Source organism: Hylobates moloch, unplaced genomic scaffold, assembly GCF_009828535.3.
Source record: "Hylobates moloch isolate HMO894 unplaced genomic scaffold, HMol_V3 SCAFFOLD_9, whole genome shotgun sequence".
NCBI classification, from domain to species: Eukaryota; Metazoa; Chordata; class Mammalia; order Primates; family Hylobatidae; genus Hylobates; species Hylobates moloch.
In genome coordinates, this window is record NW_026652284.1 from 89,845,129 (window position 1) to 89,863,880 (window position 18,752).

The 18,752-nt window shown below is 36.8% G+C and overlaps 1 protein-coding gene and 1 long non-coding RNA gene across 6 annotated transcripts in view; one reads left to right on the forward strand and one right to left on the reverse strand.

The window, feature by feature from the left end:
• The window catches only part of PKHD1L1 (PKHD1 like 1), a 161,310-nt gene that overhangs the window by 91,704 nt on the left and 50,854 nt on the right, over positions 1 to 18,752 (forward strand). The window contains exons 48-51 of the mRNA XM_032760273.2: positions 1,368 to 1,504; positions 3,821 to 4,850; positions 6,185 to 6,376; positions 17,913 to 18,064. Coding sequence (XP_032616164.1) covers positions 1,368 to 1,504; positions 3,821 to 4,850; positions 6,185 to 6,376; positions 17,913 to 18,064 — 1,511 coding nt within the window. The remainder of the gene's footprint in view (positions 1 to 1,367; positions 1,505 to 3,820; positions 4,851 to 6,184; positions 6,377 to 17,912; positions 18,065 to 18,752) is intronic.
• The window catches only part of LOC131384286 (uncharacterized), a 41,844-nt gene continuing 26,608 nt past the window's right edge, over positions 3,517 to 18,752 (reverse strand). For 3 of the 5 annotated variants that reach the window (XR_009214975.1, XR_009214977.1, XR_009214973.1), the window contains 6 exons: positions 18,415 to 18,465; positions 18,135 to 18,219; positions 9,431 to 9,500; positions 8,609 to 8,858; positions 6,201 to 6,342; positions 3,517 to 4,803 (listed from right to left, as the gene is read on the reverse strand). This is a non-coding gene — a long non-coding RNA (uncharacterized LOC131384286). The remainder of the gene's footprint in view (positions 4,804 to 6,200; positions 6,343 to 8,608; positions 8,859 to 9,430; positions 9,501 to 18,134; positions 18,220 to 18,414; positions 18,466 to 18,752) is intronic. The other 2 variants (XR_009214976.1, XR_009214974.1) reach the window with 2 other exon arrangements.

Sequence of the window (18,752 nt, forward strand, 5' to 3'; positions counted from 1 at the left end):
GATGGATAGGCAGACAAATGGATAGATGGAATGATGGGGGTGGGGAAATCTATAGATATAAAGATCTGAGCCAGTAGGAGTAGGCTAAGTCAGAGTTTTCCAAAGTCAGCACTGTTGGTATTTTGGCCCAGATAATTCTTTGCTGTGGGGCACTGTCCTGTGCATCACAGGATGTTTGACAGCACACTTGGCATCTACCAACTAAATTCTAGTAGCCTCCTCCAACAACTTTGACAACCAAAAGTGTTTCCAGACTTTGCAAAAATGTTCCCTGGGGGCAAAATTGGCCTCAGTTAAGAACCACTGGACTAGGTTATGCTCTATTTACAAACAAGCCCAAAATGTCAGTGATTTAAAATATAAAAGTCTATTTCTCATTCATGCTGCATGTGTCCCATATGGGTCAACAGGTGGGCTCTTCTGATTATAATTGCCTTGGGATCCAGGCTTATGAAGGATCTATCTCAGCACGGGCTTCTGTGATCTCTGAGGCAGGAGATGAGATTGCTGGAGAGTAAAGCACTAGCAACTCATTGCTTTGGTCTCAAAGTGACAGGTGTCTCTTATACTCAAGGGTCATTGGTCAGAACTGATTCCATGGCTATGCCTAACTTGAAGAGAGTGAGTTAGTGCAAAACCCATATACCCAGAAATAGAAGGGAAATGGATATTAGTGAATTTTAATGATGTTTATATCACAGTTTTCATAGCAGGAAGCAGAATGCATCTTACAAGTCTCTTTTAAATATGTTATGTAATCATTCATATCATTACAATACTATAAGTAGTTGAATAATAACTGATCCCGCTTAAATAATAGCCTTTTCTTCAAAAGGAAGTATAAGACAAAGCTCATGGATTTTATGTCAAACGAGCTATGTTCTCATTCCAGTTTATCTGCGTCAAGTATCACAATGTATATGAAACCTGGTTTCATCCTTCTTAAATTAAGAAAACTTTCTATTCTATTTACTATGGTTGTAAAAAAGTAAGTGACATAATGCATATTCTCATGTTCTACAAATATAAAATTGTATTGATTATGTTAATCCTCAAATCTTGGGGAAGGCTTCATAAATAATAAAACTAAATCCCATTATCAATATTCCCTTGATCATTCAAATATTTATTTAGTATCTTCTCTGAAAAATCCTGTATAAGCACTTTAGGGAATACAAAGTTGAACAAGACAAGGTACTTACCTATCTTGCTATCTAAAAGAGGAAATGATGTGAATGCAAATAACTATGTTCTAGGTTGAGGTTGAGATCATACGTGAATCAAATGATACAATTAGTTATGAGAAAATCTTCAATATAAGAGGATTCTGACATTTTTTTAATGATGCTTTAAAAACTGTTTTGAAGGAGAATTTGCTACACAGACCTGTCTCCAAGGAAAGTTTGGAGAAGAAATAGGAAGTGACCAATTTGGAGGCTGCATTATGTTTCATGCTCCTGTACCTGGTGCTAACATGGTAACTGGGAGAATAGAATATGTAGAGGTGAGAGGCATTGTTACTAAATCACCGCGGTTTGCTCAAGGTTATCCATACAAGAAATGTGTATTGAACTCCTGCTGTTTGTCAATGCTACTTATAATCTGGTAGAGGAGACAGATACATAAGTCAACAATTTTAATACGCCCATTTGATCATACCAAAATTTTGTTTCTCAAATTTTCTCACACCCCAAATTGAATTCATCAGCATCTTTATCTTCTCTACCCACAAAATGCTGTATCCAGAATCCAGTCTCTTTCCACACCTCCACCTGACCCTGAGCCCGAGCCACTATCTCCTCCCACCTGGACTGCTGTGATTTTCTCCTACCTGGTCTTCCTGCTCCCATGTTGCTCTAATAGAGTCTCCACACTTCAGTCAAGTAAAATTTTAAAACCATAAATCAGATCTTGTTACACCCCTCTTCAAAATCCTTCAGTGGCTTCATAGTATACGTAAAAACAACAGGTCCAGTCCATCCCATAGGAACCATGTGATCTGACCCAGAGATGCCCTCTAATTTATCTCCTACGACCCTATGCCTTGCTTTTGCCATGCTAGTCATAGAAGACTCCTTATGTGATCATGTCAAGCACATTCCTATCTCAGGTCCTTTGTACTTGCTTTTCATTATTTATTTATTTATTTATTTTTGAGATGGAGTCTTACCCTGTTGCCAGGCTGGAGTGCAGTGGCGCAATCTTGGCTCACTCCAACTTCCACCTCCTAGATTCAAGCAATTCTCCTGCCTCAGCCTCTCAAGTAGCTGGGACTACAGGTGTACGCCACCACACCCAGCTAATTTTTGTATTTTTAATAGAGATAGGGTTTCACCATGTCGGCCAGAATGGTCTTGATCTCCTGACCTTGTGATCCACCTGCCTTGGTCTCCCAAAGTGCTGGGATTACAGGCATGAGCCACCGTGCCTGGCCTGTACTTGCTTTTCATTCTGCTTGGAATCCTCCTCCACCAAATACTTGCATGGCTGACACCCTAATTTCAGTCAGATCTTTTGACAAGGGTTATCACTCCAGAGAGGACTTTCCGTACCACTTTTATTTAAAATTGCCACCCAAACTCCTGTTTACTTTATTTATACATAACTCCTAGTAGGATGTCTGTTTTTATTTATTTTCAATCTCTTCCTCTAGAACATAAGCTCTATTATTTTACAGATGTTGTCTTTATGGTTCTCTGCTGATTCCCCGGAATAATGCATGGCATATAGTAGATTCTCAGTTGATTATAAATTAAACAAATACATAAATATGCATATTATCCCTATGACACTAGAAACTTCTGTGTATCTTATTTATATTCAGGCTGTATAATCACGGTTTGGCATAGTTCTTATCATGTATTCAGCAGAAGGAAGGAAGGGAGGGAGGAAGGGATAATAAAATCCATAAATCCATTAAACCAGGCACACCTCGACTGCATTGATGGTGACACAGTCAGCACCTCCATTTTGTAAACTTCCCTCCTCCTGAGATACGTTACATGTGACATCTCAGATATGGACTAAATGAGATTGCTAGGTTGATCTGGATATTGAATATTAATAGTGGTTAATTTTTAGCTTCAGATGGACAACAAAAACAGAGGACCTAATGTTTTATTTCCTTACCCCATGAGATTATATGACACACCTGTGCATGCTCACGTGCATGCACGCATGCACATACACACACACAGACATACTGGTATCCTCTGTATTAAATTATTAAATCATAGACCATTTGAAAGAATGCACAGCAGGATGATTAAGAGCAGCAGCTCTAGAGTTAGACCAGCTTGGGTTTAAATGGAACTTTGTAACCATAAACAAGTTACTCAGCCTTTCTAAACTTCCATTTATTAATCTGTAAAATGAAGTCAATGGTAAGTGCCTACTTTAGGGGATTATGGCAAAGACTAGGATCATGCATGCAAAAGAGCACAACATCTGGCACACATAAAACATTCAAGAAATGTTTCTTATTATTACATAAGAAGCAAAGTAAAGGAGAAAAAGAAGTCTTTCAAGATGTTTTATTTTCTAAAACACAAAAGTTTACTAATACACCAAGGCAAAAAGCAGAAGAGTCAAAGATGGCTTTTTACATTCTTTCATTCATTTTGTAATAAGTTTGGTCTGTTATACATTGTATAAAACATGGTGGGTTGGGGGTTCAATAACATTTTCAAATAATAAACATGAAAAATTTGGAAGAAATAAATGTATTAATAATAATATAAAATTAGATATTTTTTGAAACAAGAAAATATGAGCTCAACATGTAAGCTATTACTAAATAACTGATTTCTGGGCTTAACAGGTATTCCATGCTGGCCAGGCTTTCCGGTTGGGGCGATATCCAATACATTGGCACCTGCTTGGAGATTTACAGTTTAAATCTTATGTAAGAGGCTGTGCAATTCACCAGGCCTATAACAGAGCTGTTACTATTCATAACACACACCATCTTCTGGTTGAGAGGAATATTATATATGATATTAAGGGAGGAGCATTTTTTATAGAAGATGGTATTGAACATGGCAGTATCCTCCAGTATAACTTGGCAGTATTTGTACAGCAAAGTACCAGTCTTCTGAATGATGATGTGACCCCAGCTGCATTTTGGGTCACCAACCCGAACAATACCATACGACACAATGCTGTTGCTGGTGGCACTCACTTTGGCTTTTGGTACCGTATGAACAACCACCCTGATGGGCCATCCTATGACAGAAACATTTGTCAAAAAAGAGTTCCCCTTGGCGAATTTTTTAACAATACTGTCCATTCTCAAGGTTGGTTTGGAATGTGGATCTTTGAGGAATATTTCCCCATGCAAACGGGATCTTGTACGTCTACGTTGCCTGTGCCTGCAATATTTAACTCACTTACTACTTGGAATTGTCAAAAAGGAGCTGAATGGGTCAATGGAGGTGCCCTTCAGTTCCATAACTTTGTGATGGTGAATAACCATGAGGCTGGAATTGAGACTAAGAGGATCCTGGCTCCTTATGTTGGAGGATGGGGTGAAACCAATGGAGCGGTGATTAAAAATGCCAAAATAGTTGGCCATCTCGATGAACTAGGAATGGGGTCTGCATTTTGCACAGCAAAAGGCCTGGTTCTCCCATTTAGTGAAGGCTTGACTGTCTCTTCTGTGCACTTTATGAACTTTGACCGTCCCAACTGTGTAGCTTTGGGAGTGACATCCATCTCTGGAGTTTGTAATGACAGATGTGGGGGTTGGAGTGCAAAGTTTGTTGACATCCAGTATTCTCACACAACAAACAAGGCTGGCTTTCGCTGGGAACACGAAATGGTAATGATTGATGTTGATGGCTCACTTACAGGTAATGTTATTTTTCAATTTGTGATAAAAATCCATTGGAAATATGTTTGTGTTGGCACAGAGTTGAATTGTTAAAGCAGACTTAGTTGCATTACAGATCTTACCCAATAGCAAACTTTACTAATAATTTAAATGATAGAGGCAAGCACCAGGCACAGATTAGACATTCTTTTCTGGAAGAGCCCCAATCTGTCAGAGGCAGCCTCCAAATATGTCCTTTTTCTCCTGCATTGGCACATTGATTTTAAATTAACAGAAAATTTGGGGCAATATTCATGGAAACATTGATCACAAAAGGAAACCATTTCAGTTTTAGAATGCCTCCATTTTATACTCAGTTAATTGCACAGATAAGAAACTGCTTACATCACTATCCTAATTCTCCAGCCAGTCATGCTCCAGAAACATATAAATTGCAGGCTTATCTACAAAAGCAATGTAGACAGACTGTATCTATCCTTGTGAAAATACTTTTAAGAGAAGAAATAAGTCACAAACCTGCTGTGAACCCTTTTATTCCAATCTAAATCCTAAATTTGTAATTTATTCAAAGAATACCAAAAGAACAAAATTCCATACACATTGTAGGTTAAATTTTTTTAGCATTTCAAGTTCAGAGTATGTCACATTTTCAATATTTCATAAATATTCATGATTTCTAGAATTTAGCATCTTTACAAATTATAAATGATAAAAAATATGTCTAAATAAGATAGCAAGGATATGTGCCTCATACTTTGTGAGTCAATCGACAGGTAAACCTATAGACAGTAATGATTTACTTTTGAAAGACTCTGAATGGTGAAAGAAAATTCATCTCAAAATTCAAACGCAAAAGTTGAGTTTTCAACCAGAGTTGTTAACTTCTGTTTCAAGTATAATCGTAACTTTAAGGAGGGAGAATGTTTGGATGCTTTTGATATATAAAGCTTTGTGTAATGTTTATTGATTTACTTAATTCAGTTTAGGTTTTTAATGTTAATTGGTAGTCTACCAGTTTTGAGTAAAGGCTTTATGGTCATAACACCTGGATTTAAATCCTCCGTGTCCTTGAATAGGCTACTCATCCCACTTCCCATTTCCAACTTTGACTCTCATGGGTGCTTCAGACCCTGTGTTTCAGCTAAATCCACAATAACATTCCTGACCAAAGAGCCACTGCAAAGCTTCTGTATGAGATCCTCTTGCTCCAGGCAAACAAACAAACAAACGAAAAATTACCCAGACCTTTAGACTGTATTAGTGGTACTATGGGTCACAATTCTGTATATTGTAGACCTTTTCTATGTTTCTTAATGTGAAATAAAAAACATATTTTGTTTTTTTGTTTCCCAGGGCACAAAGGACATACCGTCATTCCACACAGCTCATTGCTAGACCCTTCTCATTGTACTCAGGAAGCTGAGTGGAGCATTGGGTTCCCTGGATCAGTCTGTGATGCTTCAGTCAGCTTTCACCGTCTAGCGTTCAACCAGCCTTCTCCAGTATCTCTGCTTGAAAAGGATGTGGTTCTTTCAGACTCTTTTGGTAAGTGGAATATATTAGTTTAAACAACTAATTTAAATATATCTTCCTAAACATTTGTCATCATCTCCTTGCATTGTTACTTGGTTGTTCAAACATTGCAAAAAGTATAATATTTATATTAGAGTCCAAGCAGGAAACAAATAATACTCTCAAAGGAGGTGTTTGAGAAGCATTTTATAAATGCAGAGGCTAGCAAAATATTCTGCTGATCAAGAAACCTCCAGACAAGATTATGACAGAGGGAGGGAACGTTGGCATAGCCCTTGGAGCAAGTAAAAATGTACCAGTGTTGCTGCCACTCAAAGCAAATGTTTTTGATTGTCCTTGCTGATTGAGATGGGATGGGGGAGCATTTACTAGGTTAATAGCTGTCTACCAGGTGCCAGGGATTGTGGATTTACTGATTTGTTCCGGTAAAAGTACAATACCTGAAACACCAAATATGCTTGACATCATTACCTGATTATGTTGCATTAATTTACTGTCATTGTTCATAATCCATCTGGCATTTGCACCAGCCAAACAAGCAAGCTAAATAAATGGGGATGGGGTGAAAATCCTGAATCTCATGTTTCTTAAATCTTCAATCATGGCACTAATCTCTGCATTCAGCCCCTGCCCCGCCCCCCGCCACCCCCCAGCTCCAACTCAAGGATTTAAACTTGCTTTTATTTGATTAAGGAGGTGGCGAACATGGTTCCTAGAGTATAGAGTATCCACATAGTTCCTCCTACTATATTTGACCCCACTCCATTAGTTGGGGAACCAGTGTGGGAATTCTTCCAGTTATTAAGTCTGCCTAGTCTCACTCTACCTGACCTAACCTACCCTGACTGGCTCAGATCTGTATCTCTCTTTATCATTCCATCCATCATCTCTCTAGAAATTATTAAAATATCTATTTATAATGAATCCACTCTCACAATATACACTGCTCTGAGGGATTGCAGATTCTGAAAAATGGAAAGAGCATTGATGAATCAAAGATTTGCTAAACAAAATCTTTATATCATCGTCAAAATTTTTTTTACATTTTCTGGGTAAACCTAAATGATGCAGCTTCTTGACAGCAATATGGAAAACTGTAATCATCAAGGTCTAAACACATAATATGGAATCATAAGTATAGAAAAAGAGTTTAATAACAGAATCCAAGTGCACTTATTTTTTCTCTTACAGTGTCAGTATTTACCATTTCTCGTCAGTATTGCAAATACTTTCATGTTACTTTAAAATGCTATCAATATTGTTGAATTTCCCCCATTGAATGATATTTACAAAGTAGAGACTTGCCATTTAAAAATTTTAAACCACGTATCTCAATATAAACCAATTAAGATTTGAAAGTGTTTAGCAGCCCCATGACAGCTGCTAAAATTACTTATGTCAAATCCATCAGGACATGCTGGAATTTTGTTATTACACTCCACGTTGTTAGCTTCTCTTATTAAGATACATGGCACATGGATACATATGTAACAAACCTGCACATTGTGCACATGTACCCTAAAACCTAAAGTATAATAATAAAAAAAAAAAGATATTTCTTAGAAGAATTTCAACTTCCGCCCTTATTTCAAATGGAGCCAGTCTTTTAGATTTTATATATGATTCAGGAAGGCAGGTATTTCTACATTTATGACCTAATAGCTTTCTTGTCAAGTCTCTCTGTGCCCTTTAAGAATTAAGATTTTTTGGCCAGGCGCGGTGGCTCACGCTTGTAATCCCAGCACTTTGGGAGGCCGAGGCGGGCAGATTACGAGGTCAGGAGATTGAGACCACGGTGAAACCCTGTCTCTACTAAAAATACAAAAAAAAAAAAAATTAGCCGGGTGTGGTGGCGGGCACCTGTAGTCCCAGCTACTCGGAGAGGCTGAGGCAGAAGAATGGCGTGAACCCGGGAGGCAGAGCTTGCAGTGAGCCGAGATTGCACCACTGCACTCCAGCCTGGGCGACAGAGCGAGACTCCGTCTCAAAAAAAAAAAAAAAAAGAATTAAGATTTTTTATTTAGTTACTAAACTGTGAATACCTAGAGGGTAATATCTACAAACTTACCTTTCTGACACCATAAGACTCATCACAGAACATTGTAAATAGTAAGTAATCGGCAAGTGTTGAATTAAATGGAATTAGTTGCAATACTTGGACCATATTGCAAATACTCAAATCAGATTTTATATGTCTGTTTCCACTGTACATTCTGGAACTGGAGAAATAACCATAATACGTACCCATGACCCTACTGGTCTCACTGTGAGACTAAGTGAAGACTCATCCATCACTTGCCCTTGATAAGCTCCCATTCTAGCTGGTGGGCCATGTTAGCATGTTGGCACTGGTGACTTCGAAGATTATTAGCATCAGTTTAGAGCCAGGATCTAATAATATGGAAGGTCTGGTTATTTTTCTTTCCTTAGTATAATTGGCCACATATCTCTATCACTCAGTGGTGGGGCTTTTGGTCTGTGAATTGGCTTGGATCTAGAAAATAGGTAAGAAGCAGTGAATTTCTACCTAGGTAATTAGAGTTAGACTTCTGTCATCTAGGACCTCTATTAGTTTTCTTCCTATATGCACACCAAATATCACCTTAATATGCTACTCATCTATTTAATCTTTGGAATCTCAAGATCAATCAATCAGCTATCACAGATTCCTGCAGGTCAGAACACTCTGATTCCTCTGACCAGTGACTGTCGTGCTAATTAAACCTACCTTTATATCTAATGGTTAAGCACTGACTCCTGCCACTTTTACATTCCATTATTCCTACTGGGATCAAAAAACCCAATCCCATGGCACCATCCCCTACCAGCATTTCTGGCATTGAGAGAACAGCCACCATAGAACTCTTGAAAGGGCTAGTAAGGGAAAAATACTATTACCATTACTGGCCCTGAAAAGATGAAGGGAAGGAACAGTTACATGGACCCAGAGACAGAGCTATATGAAGAAGGCTGCTTGAAAGAAGCTGTGCCCCTTGGTTGAGAGATACAAGAGCCCACCAAGATCCCCCTACATTCCCTAAGAGTGAGAATCAGGGCAATAAATACCTCTCTTTCACCTTTCTCCTTCCCTCTCTTCTCTTTATTGTGCTTCTTACTGTCCAAACCCAACCAGAAGCTAGAAGGCAAAGGAACGGGGTAGAGAAGGGTGAAAAGTGGATCTACAGGAGAAAACATAAGTGTGCAGCGCCACTTCCATCATTCATTATGATTATATAAGTTACTACATTTAATTTTAAAACATTTTTTCTAGTGTTTTTTTTCCCCTGTGAATTAAAAGGGTCATGTACCTGCTATCTGAGTAATAACTATACCAACTGTCACAGTGTCTTAATAATATAAACCCAGAAACCATTGTTTTTCTTCTGATAAATAGATGTCCAGAATGGAATGATGTTACTTAAACTTTTAAAGTATGTGGTACAATAAAATATTTTAAACAAAATATCTATGAATGTGTCTTCCAAATAAAAACTGAAACAAAAGGTAACCAAAACATCAGAAGCAAATGAAATTATTTTATGTAACAAAGTGATATTTTAGTATTTCCCATTACTGTATCATAGAATAGTTTCTTATTTAATCATCCTTTTACATACTTTATGGCATACCTGTGAGTAAACTGAACATTAGTACTTTATTAAAACATGATTTAAGATACACTTTTACAGAAACACAGAGATGTGCAACCTTCCTAAGTAAATTATTTAAAATATACAACATAATAAAGTATATATTCCTTACAAGTTGATCCCCGAAAATATTTGGATGGAGATCGGGAAAAGTATCTGGAGGATCCTGCTTTTGATACCAATTACTCTACTGAGCCTTGTTGGCAATACTCAGATCATCATGAAAACAAATACTGTAATCTGGAGTGTAGCCATACTTGTAACTGCAAAACGAGGTCGTCATCATCATATTTAGATAACTTAGTTTGGAGAGAGAGTGAAGTTAACCATTACTATGAACCCAAGCTTACCATAGATCTTTCCAATTGGAAAGAACAACGCAAAGAAAAATCTGATAAGAAAGGCAAATCAAAATGAGAAAGGAACGGATTGGTTAAAGCCCAGATAGCGCTAGAGGAAGCATCACAGCAACTGGCTGGAAAAGAAAGGGAAAAGAAGCAGGGATTTGATTTTGATTTCTTTATTGCAGGAACTATTCAGCTTAGTTCCCAGCATGAGCCTACTGATGTTGTTGATAAATTAAATGACTTGAATAGCTCAGTGTCCCAACTAGAATTGAAAAGTTTGATATCAAAGCCAGTAAGCCAAGAAAAACAGGAAAAAGGAATGGCAAATCTGGTTCAATTAGAAGCCTTGTACCAATCTTCTTGGGACAGCCAGTTTCTGAGTGGTAGGGAGGACTGTTTTTTTCATAAATCAGTTTTGTGAGGTAAGGAAGGATGAACAAGGTGAAAAGGAAAACACTTAAACTAGTTACTTGGACAAGTTCTTTAGTAGGAAAGAAGATCCTGAAATGCTAGAAACTGAACCAGTAGAGGATGGGAAGCTTGGGGAGAGAGAAATGAGGAAGGATTCCTGAACAACAGTGGGGAGTTCCTCTTTAACAAGCAGCTGGAGTCCATAGGCATCCCAGTTTCACAGTCCAGTTGGGTCACCACTTAAGTCAATACAGGCCACATTAACACCTTCTGCTATGAAATCTTCTCCTCAAATTCCTCATCAAACATACAGCAGCATCTGAAACATCTAAACTAAAACACTCAGCAGACATTTATCTTTGTATTCTTCATGAAATGTGTTTTGTCTTTTTGTATTACTAGTGTTTATTTTTTACTTGAATCAGATGGTGTCATTTAGTAAGGGTTTTATGAGTTCTTGTTTTTTAAAGTCCAGACTTTCTTTTTCTACATGTGAGATTGTTTTCATTTTAACTGGCATGTCATTTGCACATAAAAATAAAGACTAGAGCAAAACAGTGTAACGCAGGAGGAGAAAAGAAATGCACAAAGACAAGTAAAGAACATTCTCTCATAGAACAATGATCTGTTTTACAGGAAACAAACCTTGCCTTGAAATTTACACAGTGAGACTATACATAATTGCATGAAAATAGCTATTTTTTTCCTAAGACATTTTTCATTCATGAGTATTTTCAAGTTTTTCATACTGTACACATTTCTTAAAACACATGATACCAGCAGCAACTGAAAATGAATGCCGAATTTGGTAAACATGTGTTATCTACCTCAAGGTAACAAGAGTATGTGGCAAAACATATACCACCCATAGTGCTTCACAAAATGCACTTCTATTTAGCCAGCGTTTATTGTTATAAACTATTCTTAATAAAACTCATTCACTGTTTATAAATGTTCTGGTATGCATCCTTTATAGTGAAGTGTTAATACATCACATCTTATTTATTCTAGCAAATCAGTATATCTTCTGTATTTAATTATAAAAATTAACTTTGTATAAGGTGTAAGGAAGGGATCCAGTTTCAGCTTTCTACATATGGCTAGCCAGTTTTCCCAGCACCATTTATTAAACAGGGAATCCTTTCACCATTGCTTGTTTTTGTCAGGTTTGTCAAAGATCAGATAGTTGTAGATATGCGGCATTATTTCTGAGGGCTCTGTTCTGTTCCATTGATCTATGTCTCTGTTGTGGTGCCAGTACCATGCTGTTTTGGTTACTGTAGCCTTGTAGTATAGTTTGAAGTCAGGTAGCATGATGCCTCCAGCTTTGTTCTTTTGGCTTAGGATTGAATGGCGATGCAGTCTCTTTTTTGGTTCCATATGAACTTTAAAGTAGTTTTGTCCAATTCTGTGAAGAAAGTCATTGGTAACTTGATGGGGATGGCATTGAATCTATAAATTACCTTGGGCAGTATGGCCATTTTCACGATATTGATTCTTCCAACCCATGAGCATGGAATGCTCTTCCATTTGTTTGTATCCTCTTTTATTTCATTGAGCAGTGGTTTGTAGTTCTCCTTGAAGAGGTCTTTCACATCCCTTGTAAGTTGGATTCCTAGGTATTTTATTCTCTTTGAAGCAATTGTGAATGGGAGTTCACTCATGATTTGGCTCTCTGTTTGTCTGTGATTGGTGTACAAGAATGCTTGTGATTTTTGTACATTGATTTTGTATCCTGAGACTTTGCTGAAGTTGCTAATCAGCTTAAGGAGATTTTGGGCTGAGACAATGGGGTTTTCTAGATATACAATCATGTCATCTGCAAACAGGGACAATTTGACTTCCTCTTTTCCTAATTGAATACCCTTTATTTCCTTCTCCTGCCTGATTGCCCTGGCCAGAACTTCCAGCACTATATTGAATAGGAGTGGTGAGAGAGGGCATCCCTGTCTTGTGCCAGTTTTCAAAGGGAATGCTTCCAGTTTTTTCCCATTCAGTATGATATTGGCTGTGGGTTTGTCATAGATAGCTCTTATTATTTTGAGATACGTCCCATCAATACCTAATTTATTGAGAGTTTTTAGCATGAAGCGTTGTTGAATTTTGTCAAAGGCCTTTTCTGCATCTGTTGAGATAATCATGTGGTTTTTGTCTTTGGTTCTGTTTATATGCTGGATTACATTTATTGATTTGCATATGTTGAACCAGCCTTGCATCCCAGGGATGAAGCCCACTTGATTATGGTGGATAAGCTTTTTGATGTGCTGCTGGATTCGGTTTGCCAGTATTTTATTGAGGATTTTTGCATCAATGTTCATCAAGGATATTGGTCTGAAATTCTCTTTTTTGGTTATGTCTCTGCCAGGCTTTGGTATCAGGACAATGCTGGCCTCATAAAATGTGTTAGGGAGGATTCCCTCTTTTTCTATCGATTGGAATAGTTTCAGAAGGAATGGTACCAGTTCCTCCTTGTACCTCTGGTAGAATTCAGCTGTGAATCCATCAGGTCCTGGACTCTTTTTGGTTGGTAAGCTATTGATTATTGCCACAATTTCAGAGCCTGTTATTGGTCTATTCAGAGATTCAACTTCTTCCTGGTTTAGTCTTGGGAGGGTGTATTTGTCGAGGAATTTATCCATTTCTTCTAGATTTTCTAGTTTATTTGCATAGAGGTGTTTGTAGTATTCTCTGATGGTAGATTGTATTTCTGTGGGATCGGTGGTGATATCCCCTTTTTCATTTTTCATTGCATCTATTTGATTCTTCTCTCTTTTCTTCTTTATTAGTCTTGCTAGCGGTCTATCAATTTTATTGATCTTTTCAAAAAACCAGCTCCTGGATTCATTAATTTTTTGAAGGGTTTTTTGTGTCTCTATTTCCTTCAGTTCTGCTCTGATTTTAGTTATTTCTAGCCTTCTGCTAGCTTTTGAATGTGTTTGCTCTTGCTTTTCTAGTTCTTTTAATTGTGATGTTAGGGTGTCAATTTTGGATCTTTCCTGCTTTCTCTTGTGGGCATTTAGTGCTATAAATTTCCCACTACACACTGCTTTGAATGTGTCACAGAGATTCTGTTATGTTGTGTCTTTGTTCTCATTGGTTTCAAAGAACATCTTTATTTCTGCCTTCATTTCATTATGTACCCAATAGTCATTCAGGAGCAGGTTGTTCAGTTTCCATGTAGTTGAGCAGTTTTGAGTGAGTTTCTTAATCCTGAGTTCTAGTTTGATTGCACTGTGGTCTGAGAGACAGTTTGTTATAATTTCTGTTCTTTTACATTTGCTGAGGAGAGCTTTACTTCCAACTATGTGGTCAATTTGACTATAAATCATGCTGCTATAAAGACACATGCACACGTATGTTTATTGCGGCACTATTCACAATAGCAAAGACTTGAAACCAACCCAAATGTACAACAACAATAGACTGGATTAAGAAAATGTGGCACATATACACCATGGAATACTATGCAGCCATAAAAATGATGAGTTCATGTCCTTTGTAGGGACATGGATGAAACTGGAAAACATCATTCTCAGTAAACTATCACAAGGACAAAAAACCAAGCACCACATGTTCTCACTCATAGGTGGGAATTGAACAATGAGAACTCGTTGACACAGGAAGGGGAACATCACACTCCGGGGACTGTTGTGGGGTGGGGGGAGGGGGAAAAGACAGCATTAAGAGATATACCTAATGCTAAATGACGAGTTAATGGGTGCAGCAAAACAACATGGCACATGGATACATATGTAACAAACCTGCACATTGTGCACATGTACACTAAAACCTAAAGTATAATAATAAAAAAAAAATCCTAAAAAAGAAAAAAATATATATAAAAAAATAAAAATTAACGTAGTTTTTAAAATTTATTTGCAAATACACTTTTTCCATTTGGCACTATGGTGTGTTGCCTACCTAGCTGAATCTATAATGTTAGCTTATCCTAAGGCTGTCCACACACTTAATTTACTTAAGTGTTCATTTTAAGTAACGTGCTCACTGTGTATAGGAATTTGTATTTTGGAGGTGCTTGATCTACAAAGAAAAATTGATTAGGAATTACTTCATTATAAAATGCTCCTAGAAGACTTAATTGTGTTTATTTTTTTTAAAAAAAGAATGTTAGACTTGTGTGCATGGAAGTAATTAAGGTACGTCATTATTGTAGTTTAAAAGTTGTACATGATAAGACATTTTCTTTTTACTGTATGTTTTTACTGAATGATCTATTCCCCATCCCAAGGCAAGCATGAATAAAATTAGGTTAAATGTAAAAAAAAAAAAAAGTATATATTCCTTTAACTATTAATTTTTAAGCACTAATATTCAAATATCTAAGCTTTCAAATCTCTAAGCTTTCTTTTTGTGGTTATTTTTAGTGGTGGTGAGGATTTTAGAAAGGAGCTTTTGTTTGCTTATTTGTTTATTTTCTGGTTTTTTGATTCAGGGAATCTGGTATTTCTGAATTTATAACATTATAGCTTTCTTGTCAAGTTTCTCTGCGCTCTTTGGTCTATTCCCTTCAAGAATTAAGATTTTTTATTGAGTTAGTAAACTGTGAATACCTAGAGGGCAAGATCTACAAACTTATCTTTCTGATGCCACAAGGCTCAATACAGAACATTGCAAAGAGTAACTACTCAGCAAGTGTTGAATTAAATGGAATTAGTTGCAATACTCAGACCAGATTGCAAATTAGAGAAAACACTATGCTAGGCATTTTACTTGTGTGTGTGAAAAAAAAATCAACTGTATAGTAAAGTACATTTGCCTACTTTGATCTCCATTAAAGTCAAATAAAATTATTTACTTCTAAAAATTAAAAACAGGAAAAGATAACTTGTCCCGATTGTATATGTATGCTGAGTGAAACAAAAGTTTAAAAAGTATACTAGATTTGTAGGAAGTAAGGGTTTGCTATAATTTTACATATGTCCTTGTATATCTTTATCAAAGCATCTCATGCATGATGGTATATCTTTATGTAAATATATGTATAAAGTTATACCAGATGGCAAATTAATTTGAGACACTAACTCTTAATGATCCTATTTTTAGAAAATATCAACTTGAAGGAGTTTATATTTCAGTCCAAGACACTTAAAACCAACATACTTGAAATGAGTGCAGCTTAAAAAATTAGGAAAAACACAACTTAGAAAAATGGAAATTTGTTTCACTTATGAAACTGAATTATTAAGAAATGACAGGTTAAAATGCAATCCCAAGCATCAGAAAACTTCACTGGAGGCTGGGTGTGGTGGCTTATACCTGTAATCCTAGCCCTTTGGGAGGCAAAGGTGGGCCGATCACTTGACGTCAGGAGTTCGAAACCAGCCTGGCCAACATGGTGAAACCCTGTCTCTACTAAAACTACCAGAAAAATTAGCCAGGTGTGTTGGCACATGCCTATAATCCCAGCTACTCGGGAGGTTGAGGCAGGAGAATTGCTTGAATCCAGGAGGCGGAGTTTGCAGTGAGCTGAGATCATACCACTGGACTCCAGCCTGGGTGACAGATAGAGACTCCATCTCAAGAAAAAAAAAAAAAGAAAAGAAAAAAGAAAAGAAAAAGAAAGAAAAGAACTCAATTCAGTGGAATTGAGTTCTGCAAGTCCAGGAGCAAATTCTAGAGGTTTTGGATGATTTTAATCAGCTCTTCTATGTTAACCATTGCTTCACAACAGACTATCTCAAAACTCAATAGCTTAAGCCTACAATCATTTATTCTTAGGCATCCAGGGGCTAGGTTGATTGATCTAGGCTGGGCTCTGCTGGAAGGCTGTGCTTCAATATAAGGCTTTGCTTCTCGCCAAGGGCTGAGCTCAGGTAACTCCACGTGTACTCGTTCCAGGTGTCAGGCAAAGGGAGAGCAGTTACCTGGGGGAGGCTCTTCTCTTTGTGAAGATAGAGGCTTAAGAAGTCAAGCCTCACTGAGCAAGCACTTTTCAAGCATTTACTAGTGTCAGTTCCACTAATGTCCCATTGGCCAAGATCAATGAAGCAGGGAAGTCTACTTTGCCCTCAAGGAGAAGAGAGGAGTGGATGTTTGCTGAACAATAATCCAGCTAGTCACAGTTCTTTTCGTACTTTACAGGATTTTCTGGTAGTGAAAGTTTTTGGTGTCTCTGGTCACAAATCTTTTAAAATTAATACTAACTCATAAAGCATAGAAATTCATGAATTTGTTCTCTCATGGCATTGGAATTTTGTTGGGCCTTATTTTAGACAAATTAATTTATAATCTTGCTTCTAGCTTCTTCCTCCTAAATTTTTAAAATAAGAGGTTGTTAATTTAATATAAAATCCCATCTGAGATGAAAAGTAAAGGAAGGGGGAGAAAAATAGAGGAAATTAATGAAAGACCTTTCCTTTATATTGTAAGAGAACTTTTCAAATCTTCTATTAAAGTTATCAGGCACTCTCTTGTGACCAAAGCATTACTAAATTATATAGTTTTTCCTATAACAGGTAGTTCAGGTTCAAGGTTTGTATTCCTAAAATGTATATATCTTAATCAGTGTTAAGTTATAGGTCTAGTTGTAGCCTTGTTCTTTAAGAACTCTAAATCAAAACACCATTAAAGTCAAACAAAATTATTTACTAGTAAAAATTAACATGTGTTGTACAGATTTTAATTAGCTCAACAGATATAGGAAACTCTAATAAAGAATCAGAGCTTATGTTTTTATACATCAAGGATTCAGAATAACTAAGTTCTTAAAGAATAAAAATGAAATTATGTTTAGATCAATGACCTTTAAATAATTATATTAATATATTTAGGCACTTTCATTTTTGCAGTTGTAATTTCACGATGTTTCAAGTGTATCTTTCCCTAAGGAATAAAAAGACTCCATCTCAATTCAAAATTCCAGGTTTGAAAGCATTTTACTATCCAGTTGAATGTAATATTAATCATTTCAGTTCTTCAGTCAAACGAAGACATTTAGAACATAAGTAATGAAATGCCATATTAATCTTTTTAAAGACTTTCATAGACTAAACCAATATTTGCTAAACCAACATTTGCTAAACCAACCAAACTAAACTAGCATTTGCACTTGTTTACAAAAGGAGGAGTTTATTAGAGGTAGAGATTACTATTATTTGCTTGTTCTATGTTCTCCTATAGGCACAAGCATTATTCCATTTCAGAAGAAACGACTGACTCATATGTCTGGATGGATGGCTCTGATTCCAAATGCAAATCACATTAACTGGTATTTTAAAGGCGTGGATCACATAACCAACATTTCATATACATCAACTTTCTATGGATTTAAGGTAAAAATATTTATCTTCTAATGATTATAATTGCGTATTACCCAAACACAGCTTCCATCCTCATACTTACTCACACACATGGTCAGGCCACAGGGACTTTTTATCACAAATTGAGCTATTGAAATCCTGCACATTCTTTATGAACCACTCTGAATCTAAGAAGTAAGCCAAAAAAATTTCATTTGAGAATCAGAAGTAAGCAATCTTTCTGCCACATTGCTGTAGTACTAAGCTTATTCCCCTGTCATTATTACCATGATAATAACTTACCATTACTGAGAGTTTATGATATCTCAGGGACCAGCAGTTAAGGACTTTATTTTTTATATCATGAAATATATCAAACATACCTGAGGTCAAGAGTTTGAGACCAGCCTGGCCAACATGGTGAAACCTCGTCTCTATTAAAAATACAAAAAAAAAAAAATTAGCCGGGTGTGGGGGTGGGCACCTGTAGTCCCAGATACTTGGGGAGACTGGGGCAGGAGAATTGCTTGAACCCAAGAGGCAGAGGTTGCAGTGAACCAAGATCGCCCCTGTACTCCAGCCTGGGTGACAGAGGGCGACTCCATCTCAAAAAAAAAAAAAAAAAAAAAAAAAAGCCACTACCTAACTCTATCTAAATCTAACATTCTGTGAATATTTACTTTCTAATTCATAAAAAAGTAAAATATGGTAGATAAAGTGG